Genomic DNA, 13942 nt, shown 5'->3' with positions numbered 1-13942 from the left:
AAATCCTGCAGTGATTCCTGTGAAATCGTCAGCTTTTTATGTGGCAGGTGATACTCATTCTTTTGTATCGTCCTGTGTTCAGGCACAACCTCCAGCAGTAACACTGTGGTGGCTGGTCAGGATAATCTACCAGACACAGATGAGAACAAGCTGGTCAGAGAAAGCGAGGAGAGGTGAGTTTTAATACAATATTTTTAAAGTAAACACAAGCTGATTATTCTGTCAAATTGAGATTTCACACTTTTAAATTTAAATTTGGAGACTTAACTTGCTTGTCATGCATTGTCTCAGGAGAGCCAAGGCTCACAACAGATTGGAGTCTCGCTACAGCAACAGCTCTGGAGGCTCGTATGAGGACGAAAAGAGTAAGTCCTGTTTTGTTTTTTATGAGGATGAATATGCAAACTGGCTCTACATGTACAGTGTGTACTCACACACGTTGCCCACGGTGACTCACAGCTGTCTGTGATTTGAAAAGAGCTCCAGGACATGGATTCTTCATGTCAGTCCATAATGTTCTTCTGAGACTATAATGCTTAAAGTGAGCAATCCTCTCTACACAGATGTGACTGTAGATTTTTTTCGGCGGAGATTGTGCAGCATAAATCAATACAAACTGCAGTTGAATTTTGTTGCTTGGGTCTGAGTTGTAAATCAAACATGTTATTTGGAAACGAGCCAAGACCCACCATGTGTCCCCTATGACACAGATACAGATTTATCCGCAACCACACTGATGGCACCCAGTCTATCTTTAGCAGGCGTCTGTGTTGGGAGGCTTCCACGTGTGAGTCTGCTGCTTCTGCTGCAGTCCTCATGTGACTGAGCAGAGCTGTAATGTTCTGCCAGTCCATTTTTTAAGAGCTGGATCTCTAAAGCCTGAGCTCTGGATTTCACTGAACTTCACTCAATATAGGCCTTTTAAACAATAATACAGCACAGAAGAATGAAAGCATAGCTGGGTGGCTGAGAAATAAAATAAGCAATGAAGCATTATGTCTGTTTTTTCAAGAAAGCAATAAAGATTACACTCTTTTAAGTAATTATAGGGAGTAAATTGTTAATTTAGAAAGCAGATTGTACAATAAAAAAAATTTTGAAAATAAAATTCATCTTTATGGTAATGATAAACTAAGTTTTTCATAATAAAGTCGTAAAACTAAACATACTGAAAGCACACTCATTTAATGTGTTTAGAGCTTAGACGTGATAATATATCACATTTAAACTTGAACCAAACAGTTTTGTTCAGTTTCCTGGTTTGATGCTCTCAAAGATAATATTTGCCTCATTTGACATGTTTCAAAACTGAATATTTTTTTTATTTTTTGATGTTACAAAATAACTGTAAAAGCATCTCTGAAACTTACAGCTCAGAGTGTTGAAATTCGAATGTAACAATTAGACCCAATGGAAAATTGCTGGTTTTGATACGTACTTAACTTTTCCTGGATTCTGATTTGTGACGTCACAACTGTTGGTTTTATATTTAGTTTTGCAGAACAAAGGAGCTGTTGAATATCTACACCGTGTCACTCTTCAAGTTGTTTTGAATAGTTTGTGAATGTCACAGACACTACTTGTCTCTGTAATGCTTTGATGTTCTTGCATGGGAACTCTTTTGATGGTCATTGTTTTTTTGTTATGATCGTTAAAATTTATAGAGTATGTAAGCCATGGTGTATGTTTTTGAAGAACATTTTACAAACTCAGTTGTGCTTCTTTTGTGTAGCGGATCCCCTCCCACCATACGCTGGTTGGCTACTGGGTGTCCTGGAGACCAACCATCCTCAGCCGTTACCCATGCCCATTAACGGAGGCTGCTGGGCTCCTCTGGTCGACTACCTCCCAGAAACAATCACACCTAGAGGACCACTGCATAGGTACTGTATACACACAAATATTAAACTATCCTCGTGTGAAAAGAGAACAGACTCAGAGTTGGGAAAGTGATGTTACTATCAATCACACAAATCAGTAGAGTCAGCTATTCTTTCGCCGGGTGAGACGTAGTTACACCTCGTCCCAGATGTTCTGATAAACTCCAGCATGGAATGAAACAAAGCCAGCTTCTCTGATAAGTGAAGAATGAACATCAGATGGGAATTTAATGATTCATCTCCTCATGATATTTAGGCTAGATTTATAGGGCAGACAGCACATTCTGGGTAAGCTGTTATTGTGGAAATATTCTGACTGTATTTGAGCAGTTTTCAGTCTTTTAATACTGAGTACATGAAGAGGCTAAATAACTCAGCTGGTTTAACAAACAGAAAGATTTCTTGCAATGCATCCCCGATTTGTAAAATGAAAACGAACCTCTGTTTTTCTTTTTCTTTTTTTAATAAAACCTGTGCTCTTACTAGACTGCATTGTGTTCTGGTCCTCAGGTGTAACATAGCAGTGATCTTCATGACTGAAATGGTGGTGGACCACAGCGTGAGAGAGGACTGGGCTTTGCACCTGCCCCTGCTACTGCATGCTCTCTTCTTGGGTCAGTAAATGCAACAAACTCATACACATGACTCAACTTTTGTTCTAGCTTTCAATGCTGTCTAGAAAAAGGGAAGGTGACTATAATTGTAACAAAGGAAAAGATAAAACCAGATCGTCAGCTGCACCTGAGGAACTTGAACCAAAGAGATAAAATCAAAAAGTCATCATTAACTGAACTTCTTAACAAGCCGTTTACATACCAGCTCATAAAAATAAATCTCAGGTGTGTAGGTATCTTCTCTGACGTCCATTGAGCTCATAGCGTGTCAGCTGGAGGCTTTATCTGTATCCCACACAGAAAGGCATTTCTAGTCAGGACATTCTCTTGTGTCACATTCCCTGAGGGCCGAAGCTCCTCATAAAGACATTTGTGGACTCATATCTACATCGCTAGCTGTGTTGTGAATTTATTGTGTAGTCAGTACGTTCTGTTTACTGACACTTGTCAAGCTCTGGGTGTCCGTTATTACGTAATCTATGTTACTGTGTATGTAGCTGCTTCTAAAAGTGCTTCATGTGTTCTTTTTTTGAATTCAGCGCTGCTTTTATGTGATTGTTGTCTCACTGATTGTTTATGTTAATAACCAGGACTGGATCACTACAGGCCAGAGGTGTATGAACACAGCAAACGTCTCCTCCTCCACCTGCTTATTGCCCTCTGTTGCAACAACAACTTCCAGGTCAGTGGGAGCCTCAAATACATTTTTTATGCCTTTTTATCCTAAATCAGTGCAATGCAATGTAATGCATATTTTCAGCAGTCCTTAAAGAATGTTTCTTTGTGATGTTTTTTAGGTCATAGCCTCTGTTCTGATGCTGACAAGAGAAATCAGTGATAATAAGACCCTCACCACCAAGTCCAGCTACCACACAGAGTACCAGCAGTCCCGTAAGTTTGAAGTACCGAGCGTAGACTCTGTTATTAACTCTGTGACAGTTCCAAGTGTAAAAACATGCTTGTTCCATCAATCATATGAATATAAATGATGATTGAAATAAATCTTTCATGTTCTCCTAGATGCACCTGACTTCCTGCGAGAGTGGCAGACATCTCCAGTGGTGGACTCAGGCCTAAGCTCCACCTCAAACTCCTCCTCTGCCAGTCTTGGTGGTGGCAGCACAGCAGGCAGTGTTGGAAATTTGCCCCTTGTGACGCCCGACGACCTGGAAGACCTGGACGATGCATCCAATGAGACGGATGAGAAGACAAACAAACTTATTGAGTTCCTCTCCACGAGGTACAGACGCACACCTCCAGTGATGCTATTTGTGAACTGACAACTACATTTGGTGCAGGAAGTGTGTTTGGTGTGTGTGAGTGTGTTTACATGTTTTAGTGCTTATATAACATATATGTGGTGCTACTGGTGGTGGGTATACAGTGCCTGGAGTACTGTGTTGTCATTGCTCAGAGCGTTTGGGCCGCTGTGGGTGCACGAGGACATCACGCCAAAGAATCCCAACTCCAAAAGCACGGAGCAGCTCTCCAACTTCCTGCGCCATGTCATATCTGTGTTTAAAGAGTCCAAGTCAGGTGAGAAGCAGCATGATAAATGCCACAACTTAAAGAAAGAAGTAACCCTATGAACTCTGTGTTACATTTCAGAAAACAAATCTAAAAGGAAATATTCAAAACTCTGAGTAGAACAGATTTAGGACTAACCTTTGTGTATTTTTCTTTATGTGTCTCTGTTTTCATAGACTTCCACCTAGAGCAGCAGCTGAGCGATGTGGCTTTACAAACGGCTCTGTGCAGCTCCTCACGCCACTACGCTGGCCGCTCTTTCCAGATCTTCAGAGCCCTCAAACAGCCAATCAACAACCACGCTGTGGCCGACCTGGTGTCACGCCTCGTTGAAGTGGTTGGAGAACACGGAGACGAGGTGCAGGTAAGAAAGAACGGGGGGAGTTAGAGACACTGTGGGAGATTTATACAACACTCAACATGCCACCTACTATTCAGGTGACAATACATATCACTGCTGTTTGTTCTTGTTTAATTCAATGTCTCTGTGTGTGTGTTTAAGGGCTATGTGATGGAGGTGTTATTGACGCTGGAGTCAGTGGTTGTGAATCTGGCAGAATGCTTAAAGAACAGCGATCTCATGGCAGCATTAACCAGGTATGTCTCTGATCTTTGTGGGTGTAGTATTTAACTCTAGCCTGTATGTTGCTTGAACAAGACTTTGACATCAGAACACTTTGTTTGGTCTTTTAGGACGTCATCACCAGACTTTGTGACCAGTGACAAACTAATGAACAGAAAGAGCACAGGTCAACTAAACTTCCCCGGACCTGGCTTTGTTGGACTATCTTCCCAACGGCACCAGCGCTCCTACTCTGTCCCCAAGAAGTTTGGGGAGTGTGGCTATCAGGCGAGCGATCCACCTCGCAGCGCAACTCTGGATCGCATACAGGCAAGAAAAGAAGATTCATCTTCAGTAGTGGTGTATCCTTGGTGAGCACAGAACACATCACCAATAAAAATTAATATATTTCTGTTTTCATTCTACAGGCTTGCAACAGTCATGGCCTTGCAAGGTCAGGAAGAACCCCTGGGTCCTGTACGTCATCTACAAATCGAATTGACCCAAGTGTTTTATCAGATCCTGCACACATTTCCCATCCATCCTCAATACTGGCCACAGTGTTCTGGGTGGCAGTGTCGCTCATGGAGTCAGACTTTGAGTTTGAATACCAGATGTCACTTCGTCTTGTTCACAAGTTGCTGTCAAAGGTAAATAATCTTAAAATGACAGAATAAGAGGAGAGAGTATTGGATCTGATAAACCAGAACTAAGGTTGTCAGAATGCATTTCAGGTGTTCACTTAAGAATTCACACAGCGTTTTGTCTCACTTTAACCTAAAAACCTCTGTTCCCAGGTGCCGTTAGACAGAGCAGAGAACCGTGAACGCCTTGAGAAGCTGCAGGCTCAGCTGAGGTGGAGTGGCTTCTCTGGGATTCAGCAGCTCTTGTTGAAGGGTTTTACCTCCCAGGCCACCTGTGATCTCACCCTTCAGCTCTTTTGTCAGCTCACCCCCGTGTCGCGGGTGCCTGTTGTAGACAGCTCACAGTCTATAGGTAGGGGCCATGGGCTCATGGTTGCTGATCTCCTGTATCATTGATTTAACAGTATTTATTCATACCGCATTGTGATGGAAATTGTTGAAGATGATTCTTTCTGCTGTGTACAGGTTTCCCTCTGAATGTGCTGTGTCTGCTGCCTCACCTGGTGCAGCACTTTGGCCACCCAAATCAGTTTTGTAAAGAGAGTGCTGAGAGGATCGCACAGGTACTTACCGATTCTTCCTGTCTTGTTTCTGTAGTTTATTTCAAACTTCATTACTTTCAATTTTAAAACAGTTTATCAGGCTGATTTTAGGGAAAAGTCTAGGTATAACAAATGAACATGCATAGAAAAGAGGATGAAAACTTTAGCCTCAGTTGCTTGTTGCCGCTGCCGGTCTCTGATTTTCTTTCTTTTCCCCCTTAGGTTTGTTTGGTGGAGAAGCACACAAAGCTATCCCATCTGGCTCATGTGATGACCCTCTACAAAACACGCTCCTACACACGAGACCCTTTCTCCTGGGTCAGTGTGGTCTGTCGCTACCTCCACGAGGCTTTCTCTGACATCACACTCAATATGGTCACTTATATGGCTGAGGTATGTGCTTCTATTAAACTACTTAGCCAATTTATGATTTATCCGATTAGTTTAGTTGCTCCCTTTTTGGCCTGTAAAGGACAGACTACAGATTTTTAGGTTGTGTGTTTTGGTTTCCTGAAGAACTTTTATGAAACAAGAAAGTTGCTCTGTGATGATTCAGGTTCGAGTTGCCACACACATACCCACTGAATGTCTCTGTCCATCTTTTAGCTTCTAGACAAAGGACTTCCCAGCATGCAACAGTCTCTTCTTCAGATCATCTACTGCCTCCTCAGCCACATGGACCTGACTGCTGTTCAAGTCAAACAGTTTAATGCTGATGTCACAAAGACCATAGAGAAGTTTGTCCAGGTAACTGTCCAGTACATGTCTATATCAATAAATGTTATTGAACATGTGCTGCTCTCTCACTTATTATGTGTTTTAAATGAATAGACAGTGCATTGGAAGGATGCCTTGAACATCTTGAAGCTGGTGGTGTCACGCTCTGCCAGCTTAGTTCATCCTGTGTACGGCCACACGCAGGGTGACCTGTCAAACCTGGAGGTCAGCAGAGTGTGGGATGGATCATCCAAGGCTCTGCCCGGAAAAACCCTGGACTTTACTTTTGACATCTCTGAGGTAAGTGGGACAATTGGTCATTTTTAGTGAGAACTTTTCAGATGTACACTAAGAAAATAAATAGAATAGGATAGAAAATACTTTATTTATCCAGAGGGGGAATTCAGGAGTCACAGCAGAAATCAAGAAAAACAAAAGTGAAAGTGTAGAGAAAGTGCAAAAAGGTCCATAGATAGATAGATGATGACAGCCTGTCCATCATTGTCCAGTTCAGCCAGCCTCCACCTCCACAGGGTCCAGGACTGAGCTTCTTCAGCAGTCTGTTCAGTCTCTGTCTCCTGTATCCTGTCTGCTCACAGCAGGTGAAGCTCTTCCAACGTGGCGTTGGTGTCAAGTGTTAGCTCCATTAGCTACGTATGTGAATAGCATGATGCTACTCTGCCCTCTGGTATTCCCTCTGTTGTTGGGTTAGCACAGCTAGTTTGTCCATCTTATTGGAGATAGATCTTAAGTTCCCAATAACGATGGATGGACGGACAGGTCCATGTGGTCACTTCTTAGCTCTCATCTGAGAACCAGCACGTCATCCTCACCTCCTTCTCTTCACTTGCGGGAAGACATCAGGCCTTGCACCAGTTAGCATTGACATGGGTTTGAACAATGCAGTTATGGATCTCTAGACAAATACAGGAGCAAAAACAGGAAAAATATCACTGAAGACAAAACCAGCTTGGTGTCCATGGCCAACAAATGAACCATGCAAAGTAATGACCCACTCCAAATACGAAGGCGACGAAAAAGAGACAAAAGAATTACAAGAAACAGACAAGGAAGAGAGAGCTGCCACAACAAAAGACTACATATTAAAATTGTCTCTATTTTCTTATAGACTCCTGTGATTGGACGACGCTTCGATGAGCTCCAGGGCTCTGGGGTTAGAGAAGGGAAGGCCAGAGCTATGGCTGTTACCCGCAGTACCTCCTCCACCTCCTCTGGATCTAACTCCAACACCATCCTGGTGCCTGTCAGCTGGAGGAGACCACAATCCTCTCAGGTGGACGATTTTTTGTTGAATTTTGTGTTTTTATCAAATTGACTTTATCATAAGTCTTTTTATAATGTTATTTTAGAGCTGCTTTGTAAGATAGCACAAGCTACGGCGATTGCTTGTAACCTCTATATTATTCTCCTTTAAATATCCATCAGCTCATTTTGTCTTAACTCTGAAAACCTGAGGTTGATTCAGATGAAGAAGCTAAAAAACAAACATAGTTGTAGTTTAAACGAGCTTTGTTTTATTCTGTTTGTTTTTTCTCTGTCTTGTTCACACAAACAGAAAAGAACCAGAGAGAAGCTGGTGAACGTTTTGTCTCTTTGTGGACAAGAAGTTGGACTCACCAAGAACCCATCTGTAAGCTTCTTCCTTCCTTTTTCTTTTCAGTATTTCATAGTTTCATGTGAAGTGAACATCCTCAAACATTCCTCTGTTGTTTCTAAAGAAGTTTTGAAATTCAGAACTCAGCACAATGTTTATTTCCTTTTATCAGGTTATCTTCTCATCTTGTGGCGACTTGGACATGATGGAGGTGAGAGAGAGCGGCGTGTCATCAGAGGAAGGTGGAACTAGAGAGGACACGCTGGACGACACCGCCAGTGAGCAGCAGTTTCGAGTTTTCCGAGACTTTGACTTCCTGGATGTGGAGCTGGAGGACGGAGAGGTTAGATTCAAATTTCACCTCATGTCACTCATGAACACTTTGACGACAAAGTTTCTGTCTCTCTTCTTCTTTTTTGTCTTTTGATGTGTTGTATTTTCCTCCTGCCGTTCTCCTACTACAGAATATTTGAAAATGTATTTCTCTGCCCCTCCTCCCTGTCTCTCTCTCTGTCTAACTCTGTGTCTCTCTCTCTTCCCCTCGCTGCCTAGGAGCTCCAGGTAAGGTCTCTCACACTGAGCACTCACATTGGCTTTAATCAGCGCTGTGGTGTTGCTGGCTCATTTGTTTCCCCCTGAAGAAAACAAAGGATGATTGTGCTTCATTTTGCTCTCACAGCTTGGTTGCAGAACTACATTTCTGACTATACTGCTACATGCCATGTTGGAGATAAATGACAAAACAAAGTCTTTGTGGGAAAAAGATGATCATTGTGAATGCAAACAACCTTTTGAGCATTTTTTCATCCCTTGAATAACAGTTCATTTTGCATCTTGTGCTTGTCAGATGCGCTTAGGAATTATTTTTTTCTTTCTTGAAACTTGAAATGAAGATGTTTTCCTCACTGCTACCCTCTCCTCTGCCCTTGTGCCATGTGAATGTTTCTGTTATCTAGGGCGAGACTGTCGATAACTTTAATTGGGGCGTGCGTCGAAGATCACTGGACAGCACAGAGCTCGGTGACTTGTTGGAGGAGAGCCAGCACTCAGGCAGCACCCCCAGTCTGGGACACGAGGACCCCCATGACTCAGACGAGTCATCAGAGGAAGAGGAGTCTTCAACGAGCCAGAGCCTTTCTCACTCTCAGCTTGTGCGTTGCCATCACTGCTTGATCAATACCACTTTACATCCACTTGAGCCTGAGAAATTTACTCTCTATTATTTGTAACGATTCAGCATTGAACACAAGTTAATCCGATTTATAAATGTTCCTGCTCTGCCTTCCTCTTTCAGACTAACCCTTCTCCATCAGAGGAAACCAATCACACTGATTCTCTGTCTACTTCTTACGACACGTCTGCCGACCCACATTCTTTTAATGCCACCACACCGGGTCAGGGAGTGCTTCATGATGACCTCAGAGGCCTGCATGTGAGGAATACTACTCTTCAACATACACACACATATACACATGCTTTTAATCCCTTACTACCTGAGTTAATTAACACTTATGAAAAAAGATCATTTTTATGTGTTTTTGCATTCTTACAGATGTTAAATTAAGTGGAGATTGTAAATTTGAGTATAGTACACACAATAGTTATAACTAAGATATATATAGACTCGGTATGCACGATATTGGATTTTTACCGATATCCGATATGCCGATATATCGAAACCCCTTTTGGCCGATACCGATAACAATACCAATAATCACAAGTTTGTTTGTTTTTTTCACTGTAAAGAAAGCTAAGTCTATCCTGTACTGGAATTTATATGTTACTCTTGTTGTGACGGTCTTATTTGTTTAAGAAACACACATAAAACAAGACAAAAAACATTTGATTTTACCATAAATAAGAAATGTATAATTTTTTCAAACTCAAGACATTCAGTATTGATATACAGAAAAATAATTTCTTTAGATCACATGAACTTTAAATGTACAATGCATTTTTAAACATAACCAAGTTGCATTTGATTATTTTAGAGCTACTGTAACAACCTGGTGACAGACACAAAGCTCTGCAGAGCAAATAAATGAAGTGCTACATTTTATTTAAGGAGCTTATTTTTCAGATGGAAAATAATAATAATCCTAACTGAATAGCACCTTATCCGCTGTGTCTATGGGTAGAAATTTTCATCTCTGCCGGTAACGATAAACGTGTTTTTAAGCTTTTATCAGCCGATACCGATATTGTGCCGATAATATTGTGCATCCCTAATATAGACATAAGAAGTTCAACCCCTGACCACTATATACTGGACATAGTAGATCTAATTCCATCTTTGGTATGTGAAGAATATGAATCAATAGGTAATCATGAGATTCAAAGGTCATTTCAGCTGCATCAAGACCTTATTGGGTATATGCAAATTCGCAACAACAGGCATCAAGGAGATATTCTTTGATTAAATCTTCTTATATCTGAAATAACTGTCCGTATCTTTTACAGGGTAGGGCTTGTGCTGATGACGAGGACACTCAGGCTCAGGACGACGAGCTGTCGCTGAGTGCTAATGAGATCCCTCAAGGCTCAGACGGGGGTGAGAGCTTCACTCTGGAGCTGCCGGGGCAACCCCAGGATCAGCCAATCAATCTTGACCACAGCCTCAACCCAGACTACTGTCAACCACCGCTGGACTTTCTAGACCCAAACTGTTTGCCAAGGTGAGGATGACAGACAGGACAATCTGAGAGCTTAGTTAGAATAAAAGTTTGCTGTAAATACATCTAACTTTGTTGTGCTTTTTCTTTGAATGTACTTTAAACCTTGGGTTGGCTAAATGACACTAAATTGTGGAGCATTAAATTGTGCAATGGAAACATTGCTACACACCCAGTATATTTTACCCCTGCTAGTTACATTCATCGTGTGACTGATTTCTTGGAATATGATTATTTCTATCACCAGCTAATAAAGTTTACGTATTCAATTTTCTGCCCCTTGTAACTACTACCTAAGAGTAGCTAAGAAAGTCTAAATGACACAGAAGGATCACATTATTCAGCTCCCATAAGCCCACAAGGAATCTAATTACTTGACTTTGAAATCAATCCTTTTCATTTGGGGGAAGGTATCAAATCTTGTTTTGAGTGTTCCTCCATTTCTCCCTCTTCAATTTCCATGACTACAGCTTACGAGATGATGTAGATGACTTGGAAGACCTTGGTTTCCCTCCTCCCCCCTCTCCATTTTTCTCCGCCATCTTGGCAGCCTTCCAGCCCACGGTGTGTGACGACGCTGAAGAGGCGTGGCGATGTCACATCAACCAGCTTGTGACTGACTCAGACGGGTCCTGTGCCGTCCACACATTTCAGGTCTTCTCGTCTCTTTTCAAGGTAAATCATTAAAAGTACTTGTTGAGGTCACAAATCACTCATTAGTCACTTCTTCTTCTTCTTTTACTCTTCTATCTCTGTAAATAAACTTTGATTTCTTGCAGGATTTTTTCAGGGGCATTAAACGATACAATAAAACCTTCATCTATTTTTTTCTCTTTCTCGTTCTCAGAACATCCAGGGGAAATTCTGTGTCTTGACAACAGATGTTGCCACTTACCTTGGAGAGGGATTAAGAGGCATTGGATCAAAGTTCCTTAGGTCCTCACAGATGCTGACCACATGCTCAGACTGTCCCACAATCTACATCGATGCTGAGACAGTAAGTATTGTTGTCGCTCGTAATTAAGCAGCTGTTAACAATAGACTGTATATAGAGTGGACAGTGTGGTTCCGCCATTTACCATTGTACAGTTTTGAAGCCAAAATACCCCCGTCACAGATGCAGCCATTGGTAGCTGTTTTGCAGCCAGAGTATGCGCAGTAGAGACTGCGAAGTATTCTGGGAGAATCTGAGTCGAGCCAGGTGACAAAAATAATAATATTTTTTTTCTTTTGAGTCTAATCTCTTCTTGGCTCTCCCTCCCAACATATTTTACAATCCTCGAAGAAAATATGCTAGAACTGCAGCTGTCACTTATTGTTTAACCTGACATAAAACCTTGTTCAACGTTAGCCTCTTATAACTAATGAAAACGAAACTTTTGCAAAAAAAGAGGACCTGTATACAAGGCAGCCAAATGGTATCTTCAAATCACCACAGCAACTAGACATGAGAACCATTTCTAAAAGGTGTATTACTTTTCCTAAGTTTGACCACAGCCAATCTGGGATGGCTGGAGAGACAGATGTTTTTTTACCTATACTGCAGCCAGCCACCAGGGGGGAGCAGTTTTTGTGGTGACCTCACTTCAGGTCGAGCAAGATGAAGTCCATTTTTTTACAGTCTATGCTGTTAACAGCATGTTACCATGTGAAAGAGAAAAATGGCAGCGCCTGCAGCCAAATAAGAGTTGTAGCACTTTTTCGCACTAACTAAGGTTTTCTCTGTCAAAATTCTTGCTTGTGTTGTACGTCGCTTTGGACATAATCATCTGCTAATTGAAACCATAGAACTATAGATGTTTGTTGGATACTGATCTTGCTCTTTGTTATTGTTTTAAATCAGATTGATGTTTGGGTCTCACTCTTCACCTCTTTGTGTCTCCAGATTATGTCCTACGGTCTCCTTGAAAAGATGAAGTTCTCTGCACTAGAGCTGCAGGAGTATCTGGATACCTACAACACCAAAGAGGACGCTGCAGTATCGGTAAGCCAGCCTCGACACATCATTGATTTATTTGCTATTTTGATGTTACAGCATTCACTCTGTTTTCAACCTCTCTTGTCACCTTTTGTCTTAATGCTTTAGTGGCTGAGGAACTGTAAGGACACATTTCCCAGGTGCCCTGGTGAAAGTGTGGTTACTTGCCAGCCGGGGGACTCTGAGGAGAAGGTATGGACAGCTTTTTTACTGTAACAAGTACATATCTAAATATCTCAGCAAAGCCAAATCAACACAAGTAACTTCTTCATCTTTGCTTTGTACAGTGATTCCCCTTTACTCTTCCTCTACTCTGAGATATTTGCTCTCTTTGCATGCTTTTGTGTGTTTTGCCTTCCTGACTTTCTATCCAACAGACTTCAGGGACAATTCCAATTTACTGCTGCTTGTTTTTTTTAAACTAATTCTGATTGTGAATAGCGATGGTTTATTCTGTGCTGTGCATGTGTTTGATTGACGCTCTGTCTTCCTCTCACCTCACTCTGACGCCCTAACATGCTCTCTCGCTGTCTAGCAAATGGAATCTCTTGCAGTAAGTTTTCTTCCCTTCACTTCACTGCCTTCAGTTCTTGAATAAACTGCTTATTTACCTTCTACAAAACAACCAACCAGCTCCTGTTGTCTTGTGCAGGGAAAACTATTGTATTAAATCTGCATGTGGGTGTTTTTGTTCATTATGTGGTCTGCAGTTTTAAGAATGTGCAGCTTTGTTTTTGTGTTTATCTCTTCATCTGCTACTGTTTAATCTGACTCAGTTTATTCTTTGCTGTTTTTTAGCAACTGGAGCTTTGTCAGAGGCTTTACAAGCTGCATTTCCAGCTTCTCCTCCTCTTCCAGTCTTACTGCTCACTCATCGGTCAGGTTCATGCCATCAGCTCTGTGCCTGAGGTGAGTCAAATCGTGTTTCATCAAAAGTCATTTGACAGTGTTTACAGGAGGCTCCTTTGCACCAGCTTCCACATCCCTGAATGACAGGAGTTAGATCTGTTATGTAAAGTTTGTACAATTACAAATTTATATGCGACTCAAAATACAATCATCTTTATTTTACGAGTGTATGATTGTGTTTGCTTTAAGTTAAAAAATAAGTGGGTTGTTATCAGCAGCTCATTGACATTCCATTTCACACCAAGTGAGTGCCTCCTATCTATATACTCTTTGACATGCTCA

At 41.6% G+C, this 13942-nt stretch overlaps 1 protein-coding gene across 2 annotated transcripts in view; it reads left to right on the top strand.

The window, feature by feature from the left end:
- fryb (furry homolog b (Drosophila)) overlaps positions 1-13942 on the top strand; it is a 60334-nt gene that overhangs the window by 42680 nt on the left and 3712 nt on the right. Inside the window, exons 36-65 of one of the 2 annotated variants that reach the window (XM_074671960.1) lie at positions 83-173; positions 292-365; positions 1733-1883; positions 2391-2494; positions 3085-3176; positions 3292-3385; positions 3515-3734; positions 3909-4030; positions 4198-4385; positions 4524-4618; positions 4715-4913; positions 5012-5233; positions 5381-5579; positions 5693-5790; positions 5992-6162; positions 6376-6516; positions 6601-6786; positions 7616-7780; positions 8063-8137; positions 8274-8444; positions 8654-8662; positions 9058-9252; positions 9396-9533; positions 10562-10776; positions 11244-11448; positions 11621-11770; positions 12659-12757; positions 12860-12943; positions 13287-13304; positions 13550-13660. In XM_074671960.1, coding sequence (XP_074528061.1) covers positions 83-173; positions 292-365; positions 1733-1883; positions 2391-2494; positions 3085-3176; positions 3292-3385; positions 3515-3734; positions 3909-4030; positions 4198-4385; positions 4524-4618; positions 4715-4913; positions 5012-5233; positions 5381-5579; positions 5693-5790; positions 5992-6162; positions 6376-6516; positions 6601-6786; positions 7616-7780; positions 8063-8137; positions 8274-8444; positions 8654-8662; positions 9058-9252; positions 9396-9533; positions 10562-10776; positions 11244-11448; positions 11621-11770; positions 12659-12757; positions 12860-12943; positions 13287-13304; positions 13550-13660 — 4082 coding nt within the window. Of the gene's footprint in view, positions 1-82; positions 174-291; positions 366-1732; positions 1884-2390; positions 2495-3084; positions 3177-3291; positions 3386-3514; positions 3735-3908; positions 4031-4197; positions 4386-4523; positions 4619-4714; positions 4914-5011; positions 5234-5380; positions 5580-5692; positions 5791-5991; positions 6163-6375; positions 6517-6600; positions 6787-7615; positions 7781-8062; positions 8138-8273; positions 8445-8653; positions 9253-9395; positions 9534-10561; positions 10777-11243; positions 11449-11620; positions 11771-12658; positions 12758-12859; positions 12944-13286; positions 13305-13549; positions 13661-13942 lie in introns of those variants that run through there. The other variant, XM_074671959.1, reaches the window with a different exon arrangement.

This window comes from Halichoeres trimaculatus, unplaced genomic scaffold (genome assembly GCF_033239565.1).
Source record: "Halichoeres trimaculatus isolate MK-OKI-2021-1 unplaced genomic scaffold, fHalTri1.1 fHalTri1_scaffold_6, whole genome shotgun sequence".
In the NCBI taxonomy this organism is placed as follows: Eukaryota; Metazoa; Chordata; class Actinopteri; order Labriformes; family Labridae; genus Halichoeres; species Halichoeres trimaculatus.
Note: the sequence above shows the minus strand (reverse complement) of the source record. Positions and strands in the feature narration are given on the sequence as shown.